Source organism: Tyto alba, unplaced genomic scaffold (genome assembly GCF_018691265.1).
Source record: "Tyto alba isolate M040663 unplaced genomic scaffold, T.alba_DEE_v4.0 Super-Scaffold_45, whole genome shotgun sequence".
In the NCBI taxonomy this organism is placed as follows: Eukaryota; Metazoa; Chordata; class Aves; order Strigiformes; family Tytonidae; genus Tyto; species Tyto alba.
In genome coordinates this window covers 8760347-8775215 of record NW_024881321.1, presented here as the reverse complement: position 1 = coordinate 8775215, position 14869 = coordinate 8760347, and the positions used below count along the sequence as shown (strand labels likewise).

The 14869-nt window shown below is 44.7% G+C and overlaps 1 protein-coding gene and 1 long non-coding RNA gene across 13 annotated transcripts in view; one reads left to right on the top strand and one right to left on the bottom strand.

The window, feature by feature from the left end:
• PCDH17 (protocadherin 17) overlaps positions 1-12602 on the bottom strand; it is a 97301-nt gene extending 84699 nt beyond the window's left edge. For 6 of the 8 annotated variants that reach the window (XM_032993899.2, XM_032993900.2, XM_032993901.2 and 3 more), the window contains exon 1: positions 7288-12602. In XM_032993899.2, the coding sequence (XP_032849790.1) occupies positions 7288-9906 (2619 nt within the window). In that variant the 5' untranslated portion in view covers positions 9907-12602. The remainder of the gene's footprint in view (positions 1-7287) is intronic. The other 2 variants (XM_032993897.2, XM_032993896.2) reach the window with 2 other exon arrangements.
• Positions 12603-13373: 771 nt separating this feature from the next.
• The window catches only part of LOC116961820, a 76716-nt gene continuing 75220 nt past the window's right edge, over positions 13374-14869 (top strand). For 3 of the 5 annotated variants that reach the window (XR_004407169.2, XR_004407167.2, XR_004407166.2), the window contains exon 1: positions 13374-13742. This is a non-coding gene — a long non-coding RNA (uncharacterized LOC116961820). The remainder of the gene's footprint in view (positions 13743-14869) is intronic. The other 2 variants (XR_004407168.2, XR_004407165.2) reach the window with 1 other exon arrangement.

Here is a 14869-nt window from a genome sequence, read left to right as displayed (position 1 = left end):
CAGACCCCTGAGAGTTTCATTTGTTTCCAGTATTTTTGAATACTTTAGCATTAATTTCACCACTTCTCTTCTTACAGCTAAAATAGAGATACAATTGAAAATATAAATCTCTCAGGCTATCTGCTGCAAAAATTTGTCCCAACTGCTCTACTCTGACCTTTCAACATCAAAGGATTGCTTCTATACTTTTAAAGATAAAAACAGACCTGTGTTTCTGCTCCAGTCAACAAATCATTGTTTAAGTTCTTTTCACAGAAGAATCTTACCTGTTGGAAAATACTAATACTAGTACTACTGTAAAATCTCTTTTCTTTATACATGCAGGCTTTCCTCAGTCTTGAAGTATCTCAAGACATCTGCCTATACGTTCTCTTCAGAAAGAAAACAACAACACATATACATACACTTTTTATATGTAGAATGAGCATCTTGTATAGTAAAGCCTAAAACCAATTTGACAAGGCATTTTATTTTTTGTGGAAACAATGAAAGAAAGAGAAATCAAGCAGGATCTTTTGAAACGTATAAAGATTATCTAGTATATTAATGTTTCCTGGGGAAGAAGGTAGTGAAAAGGAAGAAAAAAATATTGGCAAAAAAAAGAAAAAAAAAAATGTTTTGAAAACCAAATCCCAACTGTTTTACAGCCAAATGTTGTGACTTGGGAAGAAATTCTTTTTTTAATGACATTTTTGTCTCATTAGAGAAGCCAGGTTGTATCTATGCTTTCTTAATATCAAGGGATATTTGCAAATATTTTACACATACCTAATGATAATTTTCCATGTAACGATATTTGCTGAATTTCAAGAATAATGCTAGATTAGGCACACTTTCAAAAATACACAAAAACATGTGAAAATATATGTTTAGCAGTATGTTCAGTGGAATCTTTGATTTCTTCTTTCAGCTGCTTGGACTTGATGATTTTAAGGGTCTTTTCCAACCTAAACAATTCTATGAGTCTATGTTACAGTTCATATCATAGTTACAACATCTTCTAAATTCCAGTCTCCTTAGTTGTTTATAAAGAAGCTGTAAGGAAATATCATAAAAAGCTGAAATCTAAAAATAAAGGGCTCAATCATACTATTCTTAGCTGCACCCTGTAAGGCTCTTAGTCACAATTTACTCTTGAACCATTGAAATCATTGATGAAGTCAAAATTATGCTATTGACTGAAATCTGAGTATGATCAGGCCTTTTCATCAATGTGGGTAAGGATAACAGAAACCTGACCAAATCTACTGTTAAAAAATAATTCTTCAAAGGATCAGTCACTGAAATTGCCCTAGTAATCACAAATCTGTGTGGATTTTCCCCTTTAAGATTAAGTAGTGACAGTGAGCACCAACATGAGGAAAGCTCAGACAGCTTTAAGAGCCACTGAGATCTGGGATCCAGTAAATCCTGCTTCATGTCTTATTTTAACTGCAATAACTTCTTTCAGCTCTTTTACTTTATAAAACAGCAAGTTCTTTGGAGACATTATTATTCTTAATTTATTGGTTAATGAGAATTTCTGTTCTGGCAATATAATTATGTTTCTCATAATACCAATATTCCACTTCAGACTCTTCAACTGTCTTTTTCTCTATTGTGTTTATTGTTCTATATTACATCATTTAATCTGGGAAAGTTCTTTAGATCTCATATGGACCTATATATCAAGAATGATCCTTTTGAAATAATATTGGTATAAACAATACCAGCAAGGAGCTCAAGATCAAGACCAGAGCAGATGTAACACAAAACAGAAGCCCATTTCTGCTTCCTCTGCCTATTTCAGTAGTCAGGGTGAATGCCACAGTGTATGTTGCTAGATCTGGTCCTAAAATATATGTACTTTGTGTGACAGCACTATGCAGTGTATCTTGATAAAAAAAATAAATAATGCTTAATGAAAATACAGAAAAGAACCTTTCCCGAAATTCTTACACAGCCGACCCTGCTATTGACTTCAATGAATAAGTAAAACTAAAGCTACAGAATGACATAACACAAAACCTACTAACTGCAGACTGTATTTACACAATGCAAACATTCACGGGAGTTATTTTGCAAACCATCTAACCCTGTAAAACACTGTAAAAACTACTATAATGCATCTTAGTCAGGTAGTTCTGAAGTTTCATCTGATGATGACCTCGTGACCTTAGATACAGCCCTAGAGTATGCAGCTGCAAAATTTTTGAAATTATGGAGTACAAACCTTCAAACTTGCAAATGTGTAGAACTGCCCCAGTATCCTATTGGTGCAAAATGTTAACTTCTACTAGCTCTAGTGAGAGAGAGTAATATTCTTCATTTGCAGCAGAAGATATAAACATAAAAAATGAATACCTCTGTTTTCAGATAGGAATTTAAATTACTGAGAATGAATGCAGCTTCTGTGAGGAAAGATGCTTCTCCTTATACTGCGGCAGCTGCAGACTTCTTTTTACAATCTTGAAATTTTGGAGCTGAAGTTTCTCAAAGCAAAGCATGGAATAGTATAGCTAAAGACACAGCAGCGCTAATATAGCTTATGTTTTTTATTTCCCCTGAAGACTCTATCTTCTTAGGTACTACTAGACACCTGGCGATGAAGCTGCACTGGGACTTGACAGTAATCTGTTGACACATCATAAACATCAGGTGCCTGAAGTATTAATAATGAACTGTACTTTATCTTAAAATGCTACAGGACTGCCTAGTACAGCAGCTATGGTGATTCCCAGTGTGAGAGCTTCTTGCAACACAGTCATTCTTTTTTAGCTGTTGTTTAACAAAAGCTGTGACCACTGTTTTCTTTATTCACACCAGTCTCATTCCTGATTTATTTACAAACCTCTCCAAGCTGCACCAGAAGTATAATAATAAATAATCTCTAGGATGATCAACACTACTTGCATATGTATATAGCTTTCTACAGTACTGTCATGTCACTTTGAGGAACCTATTTCCAGAACCTATTTGTTTAAAGAAAATATCTATTTCCCTTTTTCCGTCCACTCTTTTATGTATTGGAAACCTGCAAGAAGAAACTGCAATTTGTTCAACCAGGGAATGGTGAACTGATTAAGTCAGAACTTTTTGGTAGAAGAGTTATGAACATCGATGTGTATGTTTGTACAAGATAATTCTATAATTCTTTTTCTAATGTCTGCTCTGCAAAATAAAGAAAAATTTTGTTTCTCTTAGTCAGATGAGTAGGTCAGCCTGATTTACTCACCAGGATGAGTCGAACAGAATTCGCTCAGTAGTTTTTAAGTCTAGAGTGAACGGAAATCTTCTTTCAGACATGTAGGCTTTCCATTTTCTCCTACTTTCCTCTTTTTTCTCCCCAGTAAAAATTAATAGTTTGGACATTAAGTGACTAATGCAAAGCTCACATGAAATTTTGAATCTGGCAATGACAATTGTATAGTACTGACCTATATTTAAATATTTTTAACTGACTTGCATTTGAAAGCATGTTTCTAAAGTATGTTTAGAATACGGGTGCTGAAGTTAAAAGCAATGAAATATGCTGAAGTGTAGCTGTTCTAACTTTCCAGTATGCTACTAAACACTCTTCTTCATACATGTCAACCTCATGTGCCCATCAAATCAGAAATTGTCTATTTTCAGAGGCCCTAGGCATTTGCAAGTCTCTTGCACAAATAAAAACTGAAGGTACATAGCATTCTTGTCTGTCCATCCAAAATTTTATATATACATTTATGTATGCATGTTTAAATTATTTAATTTTTATGGTACTGAACAAGTTAATTGATTCATGTAAGTAACACATGCAAACATGGCACATAGCTGGATGCTACAAAGTAGTGGATAAACACACAAGATGTTAAACCCTGTGACTAATGTATAACAAAAGTCACTTAAAGGGGCAAGATTAGACCACTTTTACATATATCAGGCATTATTTTATTCAACTGCTGATGATTTGGGGTCAGTATGAAACCCATAGTCACTAAGTAACACTTTACTCCACATGCATTCATTGATATAAATTGGGCTATCTGTAGAATAAAATATTATTCATGAGAAATAAGGGAATCATAAAGCCTATTAACTTTACTAGCTCTTACTAGTAAGCAAAGCAAATAAATTGTTATGCACTCCTAATAAGAATGAGAAAACTTGAATCTTACTGAGAAATAAATTATTTATTTGATTTTAAATATCTATAGACTCAATTGGATGTACTAGGTAATAATATAATATTTAGTATGTGTATATATCTCCATAGATATATAAGTATGTACACATATATAATATATATATAAAGTTTTAACAACCGGCTCCTGCTAGAGAATTCTGCCATTAAACACTTGCTGAGAAAATTAGAGTAAAGAAAAGCAGTTCCATTTTATGCATTATATAGTGTGAGATTATAGTGGTTCAGGAATACGTCTTGAAAAACTAAAGTGAATATTCACTAGAGAACACTTATACAATCATTTACCTTTCCCTAACTGAGGTAAAGAAGAAAACTGCTTTACTGAGTTGACTAATGAAAGGAGATGATAAAGAAGCTGTTTGGATTCTGTATTTTTTTTCCACTGGCTATACCTTTGATTCCTAATTGTGCAATTTACTTTTTTAGACACAGGTTTCCTGGAGTGATTAAGGATCTAGCAGATCCAGAGAGAGGGCTGATCCTTTACTATTTCTCCATAAGTCTGCAGTTTGAATTTTACATGAGGCAGAACTACAGGACCAGATACAAAGTAGCGTCTACATTCCAAATGCAAATTTTATATAAAACTTACTCCTGGGATGTGGAGAAGGAGAATACAAAATGTATTTTAGTAATGCAAAATTATAGTGAAAAGGATCAGATTTTCCCATCTAGGTATTTTAAGTATGGGACTTTCCTAAATAGAAATAAACTACTCTCTTTCATACTGTGTATTTGTTTTGTCAATACAACTACAAAATATAGTATCAATAAGTATGTTTGAATAGGTTGTTCACTAGGAAAAACTGAATGTTTCCTAATCTACTGGCTGGACCATCTAAACATCCAAGACACTCTGTGTAGATATTCAAAGAAAGTAAACCCAATATTAGGTATACCAGTATGTGCTATGAGGAGTTACGCTTAGCATTTCCCACAGCTGTCATAATGAAAACTCTTACAGAAACCACAACACACCTTTTTAAGGGAGGAAATTCCTCTTTCAGCTTTATATAGATCTCAGAAAAAAAAAAAAAAAAAAGTCATGATTGATATTATACAGTGAACACTGTAATAAAAATGAATCATATTTTCCATAGGGATTTTACACTACAGTTGAATCTTTACTACTCAGTAGCATCAATACATGAATTAATTGCTTTATAAAGACATTACATGGTTGTAGGAAAGTATAATTTTCTGTCTTTTAGTAACTATTACACTTGTTAGTAGGAAAAAGAGTCTGGGTTTTTCTTAGCATTCTGACAACTCCATTTTACAGTAAAAAAGTTGACATTACTTAAACAAGTGTCATTTAAAGTTGTTTGCTTTTTAAAGCATGAATTATAAATCAAATTATCTCCAGTTGTGCCCTAACCTAAACTCTTTCCTGAAGTGTCACTTTTTGTTAAAATCAATTTCAGGTTTTAAGTATTGCTCCACTCACCTAATTGATAGCAACACAAATTCATGATAGGCATACAATGAAATTGTTTCTGTGACAGAACTCGGTAGTAGGTTGAGGATTAGTTCACAGTGACCTTGTACAGACAGGCTTTTTCCTTTTTTTTTCCTTTTTTTTTTTTTTTTTTATTTTTTTCCCCCAGTTAAAAAAAACCTCAAATTACAGGCCATCAGTTACTGGAATTTTGGATACTTAACTGACCAATTTCCAGTGGCCACTTCTATTCATTTTAAAACATTATATGCAGCTGGCAACTAGAACATTCGGTGTTCACAGACCGCAGGGTATGATAACTCCAAGGTATTGTGAATTTTCTTTTGGTACATCAAGTGTCTACAGTGCAACTTCTTTCCCACTTGCTGCATACACAAAATGAGTCTCTGTCACTTCTGATACACTCAGCTTATTCCCCTATGACTCAGAACAGCATATTAGGAGAACGACAGGATAAAACAGATATGACATTTCAAATATATTTAATAGTCATTATCCAGAGCCTGCTTTCAATCCAAATGTTAAAAATCACTTTGGAACAGACCTGTAGTATCTGAACATTAAGATGCATTAATCATGAAGTAATACTTTAAATTAAATCGACTGGAGCCAAATTCTGCCCTCACCTTCACTCTGTGAGTTCACTACTCTGAAATACATCTTCTGCATTTGGACTTTATACTACCTGCTAAAAATTAAGCCATTCTTTGATTAGCACCCTATTTCCAATGGTCCAAATTCTGCCATTTCTCACATTCACAAAAGTCAGTAGAGGACAGTGTGGATATAACTGGCAGCAGAATGCAGCCCAGCTGTAATTTCTAAATAAGCTTTGGTAGAAGACAGAGTATGTAAGTCTTTCGCTATAAAGCAATCATCAATATTGACTCAGGCTGCTGGAAATCTGACTAGTTATTTTGCTGTTTCATGACAGGATGTGAGTTTTGTTAACATTTGGGGGTAGGAGGGAATCACCACATACATTTTCTTTCTATTTGACTAAGCAGAATTTTCAATGCTTCAGGTTTGGTTGTTTATGGGGAGAGGAGGAGGCAATGGGGCCCCAGTGATGCTGTCCACGTCAAAAAAAAATAAATATTTATGTGTGTCTATTCTAAAGAAGGAAATTAAAAAAAATAAAAACATACATCTTGGAAAGAGAGCTCATATTTACATACAGGATTGGAGGGCTATAATACACTGTTGCAATAGATGTCCTCAGTGTGTAGAGTTTCTCCCACGTCCTGTTAGTTACTGCAGATGATATGACTGCTTCAGAAATGCCCTCCCCCTCCTCCACCCCAAACCAAACAGAAGTGAAACCTGTGGAAGCACCCACCTCTGCCTGACAATTTGTGAAAATATCCCAGCATGCCCCAAACATACTAAATGCCTGCCTGCACCCTCACATGAACCTCTTTTGCACTGCCGTAACTGTTTTTGTCAGTGAGCGTTTACTTTTGAATCTCCTGGGAAACACCAGTGTGACAGCAGAACCAGACCCACCAGATGTGGTCTGGTTCCACTTTCATTAAGTCCACCTCTCTTTAGTGGCTTGTGTTGGTCCCTTCAGTGGTGCCTTACAGCAGATTTCTCTGCAGACAAAAGGTAAAGTTAAACCAGCGTCTAAAGTGAGGTCCAGGGTATTCTAAAAGTCTCCTACCTGAATTATGGACATCCGGCTCGGGGGAGCCTCGCTGGCGTTAGTCCCTTGCCCTGTGAAGCTGGTGTGGCAGCCCACATGTCCCTGGGGTACAGTCAGGTTGTTGGAGGCGGGCTTCAGGTACATCACCTCAGACCTGGGAGAGCTGAGGGGCAGGCGGGTCTGGTAGTCAAAGTACATGGGTGAGGTGGCCAGGGATGGGCTGCTCACCACGTTCATGACATTGAGGGGGCCCCGGCTGTCCTCGCCCTCACTGGGCACCAGCATAATGTCATTCTTGCTGATCTTCTTCTTCTTGCCCTTGCCCCCTCCACTGCCACTGCCTCCTCCTCCCCCGCCACTGCCTCCCCCTCCTCCCAGCTGAGGGTGGCTATACTCGGCAATGCGACAATTATAGGTGCGGATCTCCTTGTTCTCCCGCTTGCACTTCACAGCAATAGTGATCATGGCAGCCAGCAAGATGATGGAGACAGTGCTCAGCGTCACGATCAGGGGAAGCGACAAGTCCCAGTGTGGTCGCCGATGCTGCTCGCCATTCACCTGTGGCTCGCCAGCCTCGGGCAGCGGCCCTGCCAAGGCCCTGACAATGAGCTTGGCCACTGCGGAGAGGCTGGGCTTGCCATGGTCACTGACTTTTACCACCAGTTCAGCCACAGGGCTGAGCTCCTCCCAGTAGGGGTGCAAGGTACGTATCTCACCACTAGTGGGGTCCATCTCAAAGAGGTGCTCCTCATTGCCTTCCACAATCTCGTAAGTGAGGCGCCCGCTCTCCCCAAAGTCACTGTCCAGGGCGCGGACGGTGCCCACAGGGTAGCCCACCCCAGCATTGCGTGGCACCTGCAGCTCTGCGGTGTCATTGATGAGGGCAGGCAGGACGATGAGGGGCGCGTTGTCGTTGACATCGAGCACGGTGACGCGCACTGTGGCGTTGCTTTCGCGGTGGGGCGAGCCTGAGTCTTTGGCCAGCACGCGAAACTCGAAGTGCTTTGTCTGCTCGTAGTTGAAGCTCCTCAGGGCATAGATAGCACCATTGGTAGGGTTGACAGAGACATAGGTGTAGATGGAGACATCGCCCACGTGCCCGGGCAGAATGGAATAAGAGACTGTCCCATTTTGGCCCAGGTCGGGGTCCTGGGCCAAGACAGAGCCCAGGTACTCTCCAGGGATGTTGTTCTCAGGCACCTGTAACACATAAAGGTTCTTGCTGAAGCGGGGTGGGTTGTCATTCTCGTCGAGGATCCGGACGGAAAATGACTTGGTGGAGTTGAGAGGGGGGTTGCCCCCATCACGTGCCACGATGGTCACATTATACTCATCCTGTGCCTCACGGTCCAAGGGCCGGTCAGTGACCACAGTATAGAAGTTGTCATAGTTCTCCTCCAGGGTGAAAGGGACGGCTCCAGGCCCGCTGCCGCTGCCCAGCACCCGGCACTGGAGCTGCCCGTTCTTGCCTGAGTCACGGTCGGTGACCCGCACCAAGGCAATGACAGTGCCCGGTGGGGCAGCTTCACTCAGTGCTCCCTGGCGAACGGAGACAAAGCCAATGGTGGGCGCATTGTCATTGCGGTCGATGAGGCGGACAGTGACCTTGCAGTGAGCAGGGATGGGATTGGGGCCCAGGTCCCTAGCCTGGACATCGATCTCAATGAGGCCGCTCTCCTCATAGTCCAGGTTGCCCTTGACACGGATGAGGCCACTCTGCGGGTCGATGCTGAACAAGTCGCGGACACGCTCGGGTGCGTAGCCACTGAAGGAGTAGAGCACCTCTCCGTTGGTACCCTCGTCAGCATCGGTGGCATTCAGGTCGATGACGGCAGTGCCCAGTGGTGCGTTCTCTGGCAGCTCTACCACGTAGGAGGCTGCCTCAAAGATGGGGCTGTTGTCATTGGAGTCAATGAGGCGCACGTTGATCTGCACTGTGCCCGAGCGTGGTGGGTCACCGCCATCCAGTGCTGTCAGTACCAGGGTGTGGTGACTCTGCTCCTCACGGTCTAACGGCTTCTGGATGACCAGCTCCGGAAACTTTGTGCCATCACCGCGGGACTTCACATCAAGGGAGAAGAGGCCGTAGTCATCACGGGTGAGCAGGTAGGTACGCAGCCCATTGTCCCCAGCGTCTGGGTCGTGGGCGCTGGTGAGCGGGAAACGGGTGCCCGGCGCAGCATTTTCCGAGATGTCCATGTCCACTTGGTCAGAGGGGAAGGCCGGCGCGTTGTCGTTCAGGTCCTGGATCTCCACCTTGATCATGCATATCTCCTGGTCGTTGGCGAACACCTCGAGGGACAGCTGGCACTTGGCGCTGCGCCTGCACAGCGCCTCACGGTCGATGCGCTGCTTGGTGTAGAGCAGCCCGCTCTCCCCGTCCACGTCCAGGAGGTGCGGGGCTGAGTTCTCCAGTACTCGGAAGGTGGATTTGGGGCTGCGGCCCCCGCCGCCGGCAGCTCCGCGCTCCGCGGGCAGCACCCCGCCTCCCGCCGCACCCGCTGCCAGCCGCGCATCGCGGCCGATGTTCCCGATGACCGTGCCCGCTCCCTGCTCCTCCGGCACCGAGTAATTCAGGTTCTTCAGCGACAGGGCGGGAGCCCAGCAGAGGAAGAAGCAACAAATGGAAAGGTACATCCCCGAGGAGGGGTGTGGGGGGGCAGCAGCTGCAGCGGCGACCAGGGTTATCCCCGTCTTCTCTGCCTCCTGCGTTGGGTTTGTTTTTCCTCCTCCTCCGTCGGCTCTGTTTTCTTTTTTTTTTTTTTTTTTTTTTTTTTTTTTTTTTTTTTTTCCTTCTCTCTCCCCACCCCTAGATTTTAAGTTCCTGAACCTGTTGCTCTAAAACATCTGCAGAGACACAGGATGAGAGGCAGCAAATAGACCATGTAGCTCAGAGGGAGGGAGCAATCGGGGGGGCCGGAGGGAGGAAGGGGGCGGGGGGGAGAGCAGCTTCGGCAGCGTTTCAGCAAGTGCTTGCCGTGCTTGCAGTCCCCTCGCAGTTACTTCGGCTGTCCAACTTCGGCAGTGGGAGGCTTTCAAAAATCAGAAAATTTGCAAAAGATCTTCTCCTCCGGGCAGGTGAAGCGTTCCCGATCCTTCAATCCCCGCAGATGTACAAAGGATAATAAAAATAATAACAATAATAAAAAATCGGCGGCAGTGGTTGTTTTTCTAAAAACGATCAAAAAGCTTTTTTTTTTTTTTTTTTTAAATATGTGTATTTATATATACATAGGAAAGGCGGGTGGCCACAGGTCTGTAAGCATGGGTAGAAAAGCTTATTTGCTACTCATCGCTTGTGATGCGATTGATGGAGTGAAGGGGTAGGAGAGAGACAGAAGGGGAAAAAAAAGTCTCAGCCTGTTGTTGAAGCCCTCTTCGTGTGCAGTGAGAGTCAGTGAAATGTCTGATTGCACCGCGGGGTTGTTGGTTTTCAGGGAGTGTTTTGCTGCATTTAGAGATCTAATCTTGCATTGCTTGTGGCGGAGAGCTACATCTCGCTGCCATCGGTATTTCCCCCCTCTCTGTCTCGTACACCCTCACTATTTCCTTCCCGAATGAGAAGGCGAGGGACTGAGGACTGCAGGGCAAGAGGGGAAAACAAAACACGGGAAGAAAAAAAAAAAAAAAAAAAAAAAAAAAAAGGCAAAAACTAGTGTCCGGATTTGTAGTTCCCTTTCTCTCCCTCTACTACTAGCCTCCCACTCGTCCTTTTGTAGGGAAAAAAATTAAGAAACCCACCGGCTGACGGTCATCATTAGCAATAAATAAACGTTTTGAGGGAAATCACAGGCTGTGCTCAATCAGATGCGCACTTGGGTTTCTTTAAGACAGGCCAGTAGCCGCCGCCACCACCACATCCTTTCCTTCCCTGTGTCTATGCGTGTGTGCGTATGCGTGTCTGAGGAGCTGCACTTTTCTCGATGCAGTTTAATTCCAGTTTGCTTTTCTCTCCAGCCGAGAGGAAATCAACAGGCAACCCATGGCTGGACGCATAGATTAAAAAAAGAGAGAGCAAGAGAGAGAGAGAAGGGGGAGGGGGGGGTGCAGGGGAGAAAAGGAAAGAAAGAAAGAAAAGCCACCACACACTCTCTCTCTCTCTCAGTCTCTCGCTAAAAGGGAAACAGTCTCTGTATTCACAGGGCTGCGCTATCAAGTGCCTCTCTTTTCTTTCTATTCAGCATCTCCTTCCAATGACACTGCCGCCTAGTCCTCTTCATTTAGGGGAGGGGAGAAGAGGAGGAAAAACAATCCTGGCGATGAATAAAGTGGGAGATCTTCTAGTCGACTAATTCGCTTATATTAAACCCTATGCAGTTCCGCGATTGGTGTGTTGCATTCTTTTGCAGCCCTTTCAAGCTTTAACCGTCTCTCTGAGCATCTTAGTACAGGGGAGTGGAGCGGCGGCAGCGTCAGATGCGTTCCGTCTCTGATGTACCTTTCCCAGCGATACGGTGTATAAGCAAATATTGGGGAAGGGTAGCTAAATTTTATTTCAGGTTCTTTTAATAACCAGAAATAAATGAACGGCACATCCAGAAATGCAAGTGTTTCAATCTGCTGGATGAGTCAGATCCAGCAGAAAAAAATCACATTCACTATCGACTCATGTTCCTCCCTTCACAGACATTAGTTGCAGCTTCTTCCTAACGCTTCTGACTCACTCTACAGACAGGAGAGAGAAAAAAAAAAAAAAAAAAATTGGAAGGGGGGAGGCAGGGAAAGAAAAGAAAAAAAAGAGAAGGGGGGGGGGTGGTGGGGTGTCGGATCCAGCTACACTTTTACTATACCTCTTTCTCCGGGAGACTGAGGATCAGGAAAACAAGGCTGTTATCCACTCACTGGCATAGAGGCGCGTCTGTCTCCTGCTTTGCTGAGTGTTTTTAACCACCTTTCCTCAGTGTTATGTGTGAAATAAGTCAGAGATCTTTCATATTAAAAGAAAAAACACCAACAAAAACATAGATTCCCAGTACATAGCTCACAGATCTAGTTCCGAGTCTCAGTTCTGCACTGTTTTTTTCTCCTTTATTTGAGTCCGGACCCAAAGTACACAGTTAATTCTGCAACCTGTGGTGGAGAGGCTTTCGAAAGGGGAAAAAAAAATAAAAAAAAATTAAAAAAAAAGGAAAAAACAAATATTCTTCTCTGCCTCATTGATGGGTGGCCCCTTTCAAACAGACGGTCGCCAGTCTTAGCCAGGCAGCACGCGAAACGAACGCCGATCCCCGGTAAACCAGATCCATTTCGCCAGCCGCCCGCAGGTAAGTGGAGAATTCAGCGAAAAATTCAACAGTTGGAGCTGCTCTCTGCCTCCCTCTCCTCCCTCTCTACCCCCCCTCCTCCTCCTTCTCCTCCTCCTCCTCCTCCTCCTCCTTTTTCCTCCTCCTCCTCCTCGCCTCCCTCACTGCAGCACTGGCGGGGCCAGCCGCGCCGCGCCGCGCTCGCCCAGCGCCGCTCGCCGTCTGCCTCTATTCACCTCACGCCGCGGCTTAAACATTGATACGGATTCCCCGCCAGCCAATCGGCGGCGGCGGCGGCGCCCGGCCCCGGCGCCTACCGGCCAATGGGAAGATGGAGGGGCGGGGCGGGGGCGGGGCGGGGGCGGGGCCGCGGCGGGCGCTGGGTGTCATTGATGAGATCGGTTCGGTGGGAGAGGCGCGCGACGTGCGAAGGGCTTGAGCGGGCGCGATGCGGTGTCTCGTCGCCGCGCGCCGCAGCGCCGCGCCCGCCCCCCCCCCCCCCCCCCCCCCCCCCCTTCCCGGCATCCTGTTATTTATTTATTTCTCTATTTTCCCCCCTCCCCTTATTTATTTATTTTTAAGCCGTAACAAGTCTTCCGTGATGACGGGTGGGGAAGGGGGGGGGGGGGGACGGGGACACGCGGCACTCGCCTCCCCCCGCGCTGCTCCGAAGCACTGCGAGGGCGAGGACTTGGCTCCGACTCCCCCCAGGGGTCCGCCGCACCCCCTTCTCCCACCCACCCTGGGGATGCACAGCGGGGGGGGGGGGGGGGGGGGGGCGTGTGGCCGCCACTCCCCCCCCCCAACTCCCCCGCCAAGTCCTGCGGGAGCCCCCTCGAATGCGTCTCACCCTCCCCGAGGGGCAAAATCCGAAGGGCGGGGCGGGACCACCCCCCCCCGCAACCCGCGTTGCGGGGGGAGCTGGCGCGGCGGCAGCCCGGCGGTGGAGGGCTGGGGGCCACAGCAGCAGCTCCCTGCCCCCCCCCCCCCCCCCCCCCCCCTTCCCGTCCCTCCCCTCCCCGCCCTTCCCCGCCCGGCGCGGTGCCCGCCCCCGCCGCGGCGGGAGGCTGGCGGCCGGAGGCGGCGGGAGCGGGGCGGGGGGGGTTATGGAAGGGGGGGGGGGGAAAACCGAGGCTGGCAAGGTGAGTGTGCTCGGATTGCCGGAGCGTCCGTCTCGACCCGGGCGTACCGAAGTGAAGCTGCCATTTGTGAGCTGTGAGTGACGAGCGTGTAAGTAGCATGGATCATTTAGGGGAAAAAAAAAAAAAAAAGAAAAAAAAAAAAAGGGTTAAACAACAAAAAAAGAAAATCAACCGGAGCAATTATAAGACGCGCCTGACAATTATTTTAGGAGTGGCTCTTAAAAGATTCAGTTAAGGAAGCGGCTCTTTCGCCTTGCTTGGTAGGATTACCTTCAGCCCTTTCCGAGTTACTACGTCCATAAATACCATTTGACTTGGAGAAAGTCTTACAAATTTACAGATTCAAATAGGTGTTCTTTCTAAACCTATCTTCGTGTCCTGCAGACGTTTTTGTAGCTTTGAAACGGATAGTTTGCCATGCAGAACGAGTCTGCTAGTAATCATTATAAAAGTAACGCTGTGTTAAAATACTGTGTATAAATAAACTATACATACATTAGTGGCAGCGTAAAATCACTACTCTCAGACGTGCCAACTTTCTGTGTGAGAGCGACAGACGAAATCAAAAATATGTTTACAAAATGGGCTTTGCTTTCTGAAAGAGCGCTTCAGATTGGCTGATGAAAATTGGCGTATTCGGCTATGTCACTTATTTGGAGAAGTTAGGAGCAGCACAATTTTAAAAATGGAACAAACACCAGAGAAAGCCTCTGAGCTATATCAGGAGACCTCGTTTCAATGTAACTTGAGTCCTGCGCTTTCCTCTCCTCATTCTGTAGCCCATGCCAAACCTTCAGGATGTCTCAGGACGTCCAGAGATTTTTGTGTGCAAATTCTGCTAATTGGGGGAGAAAAAGGGTCGTTGCAATTATGTAATGGCTCCCTCTAGCGCGCTAGCGATACTGCTGCATCTGGGGCATATACCGGGTGTGCGCCTGCACTTACGGTAACTCTGGTTTCCTTTCTGAGGCAGCAGGAGAGCACCAGCAGGATAAAACAATAATTTCACTATTACAGTGGCATGTGCTATGTAATGTATTTCTGACGATGTTTCTCATGGTGTACTTTTGTTTAAAAAAAAGCCACAACACCCAAGATGAATTAGACCTTTTTGTTTGAGGAGGCTAGTGTCCCCACCACTTTTTTCTCCAGCCTAGCGAATGCTTTTATTTTTTTTTTTTTATATGACTCAGCGTTACACAATAAATACTCTGA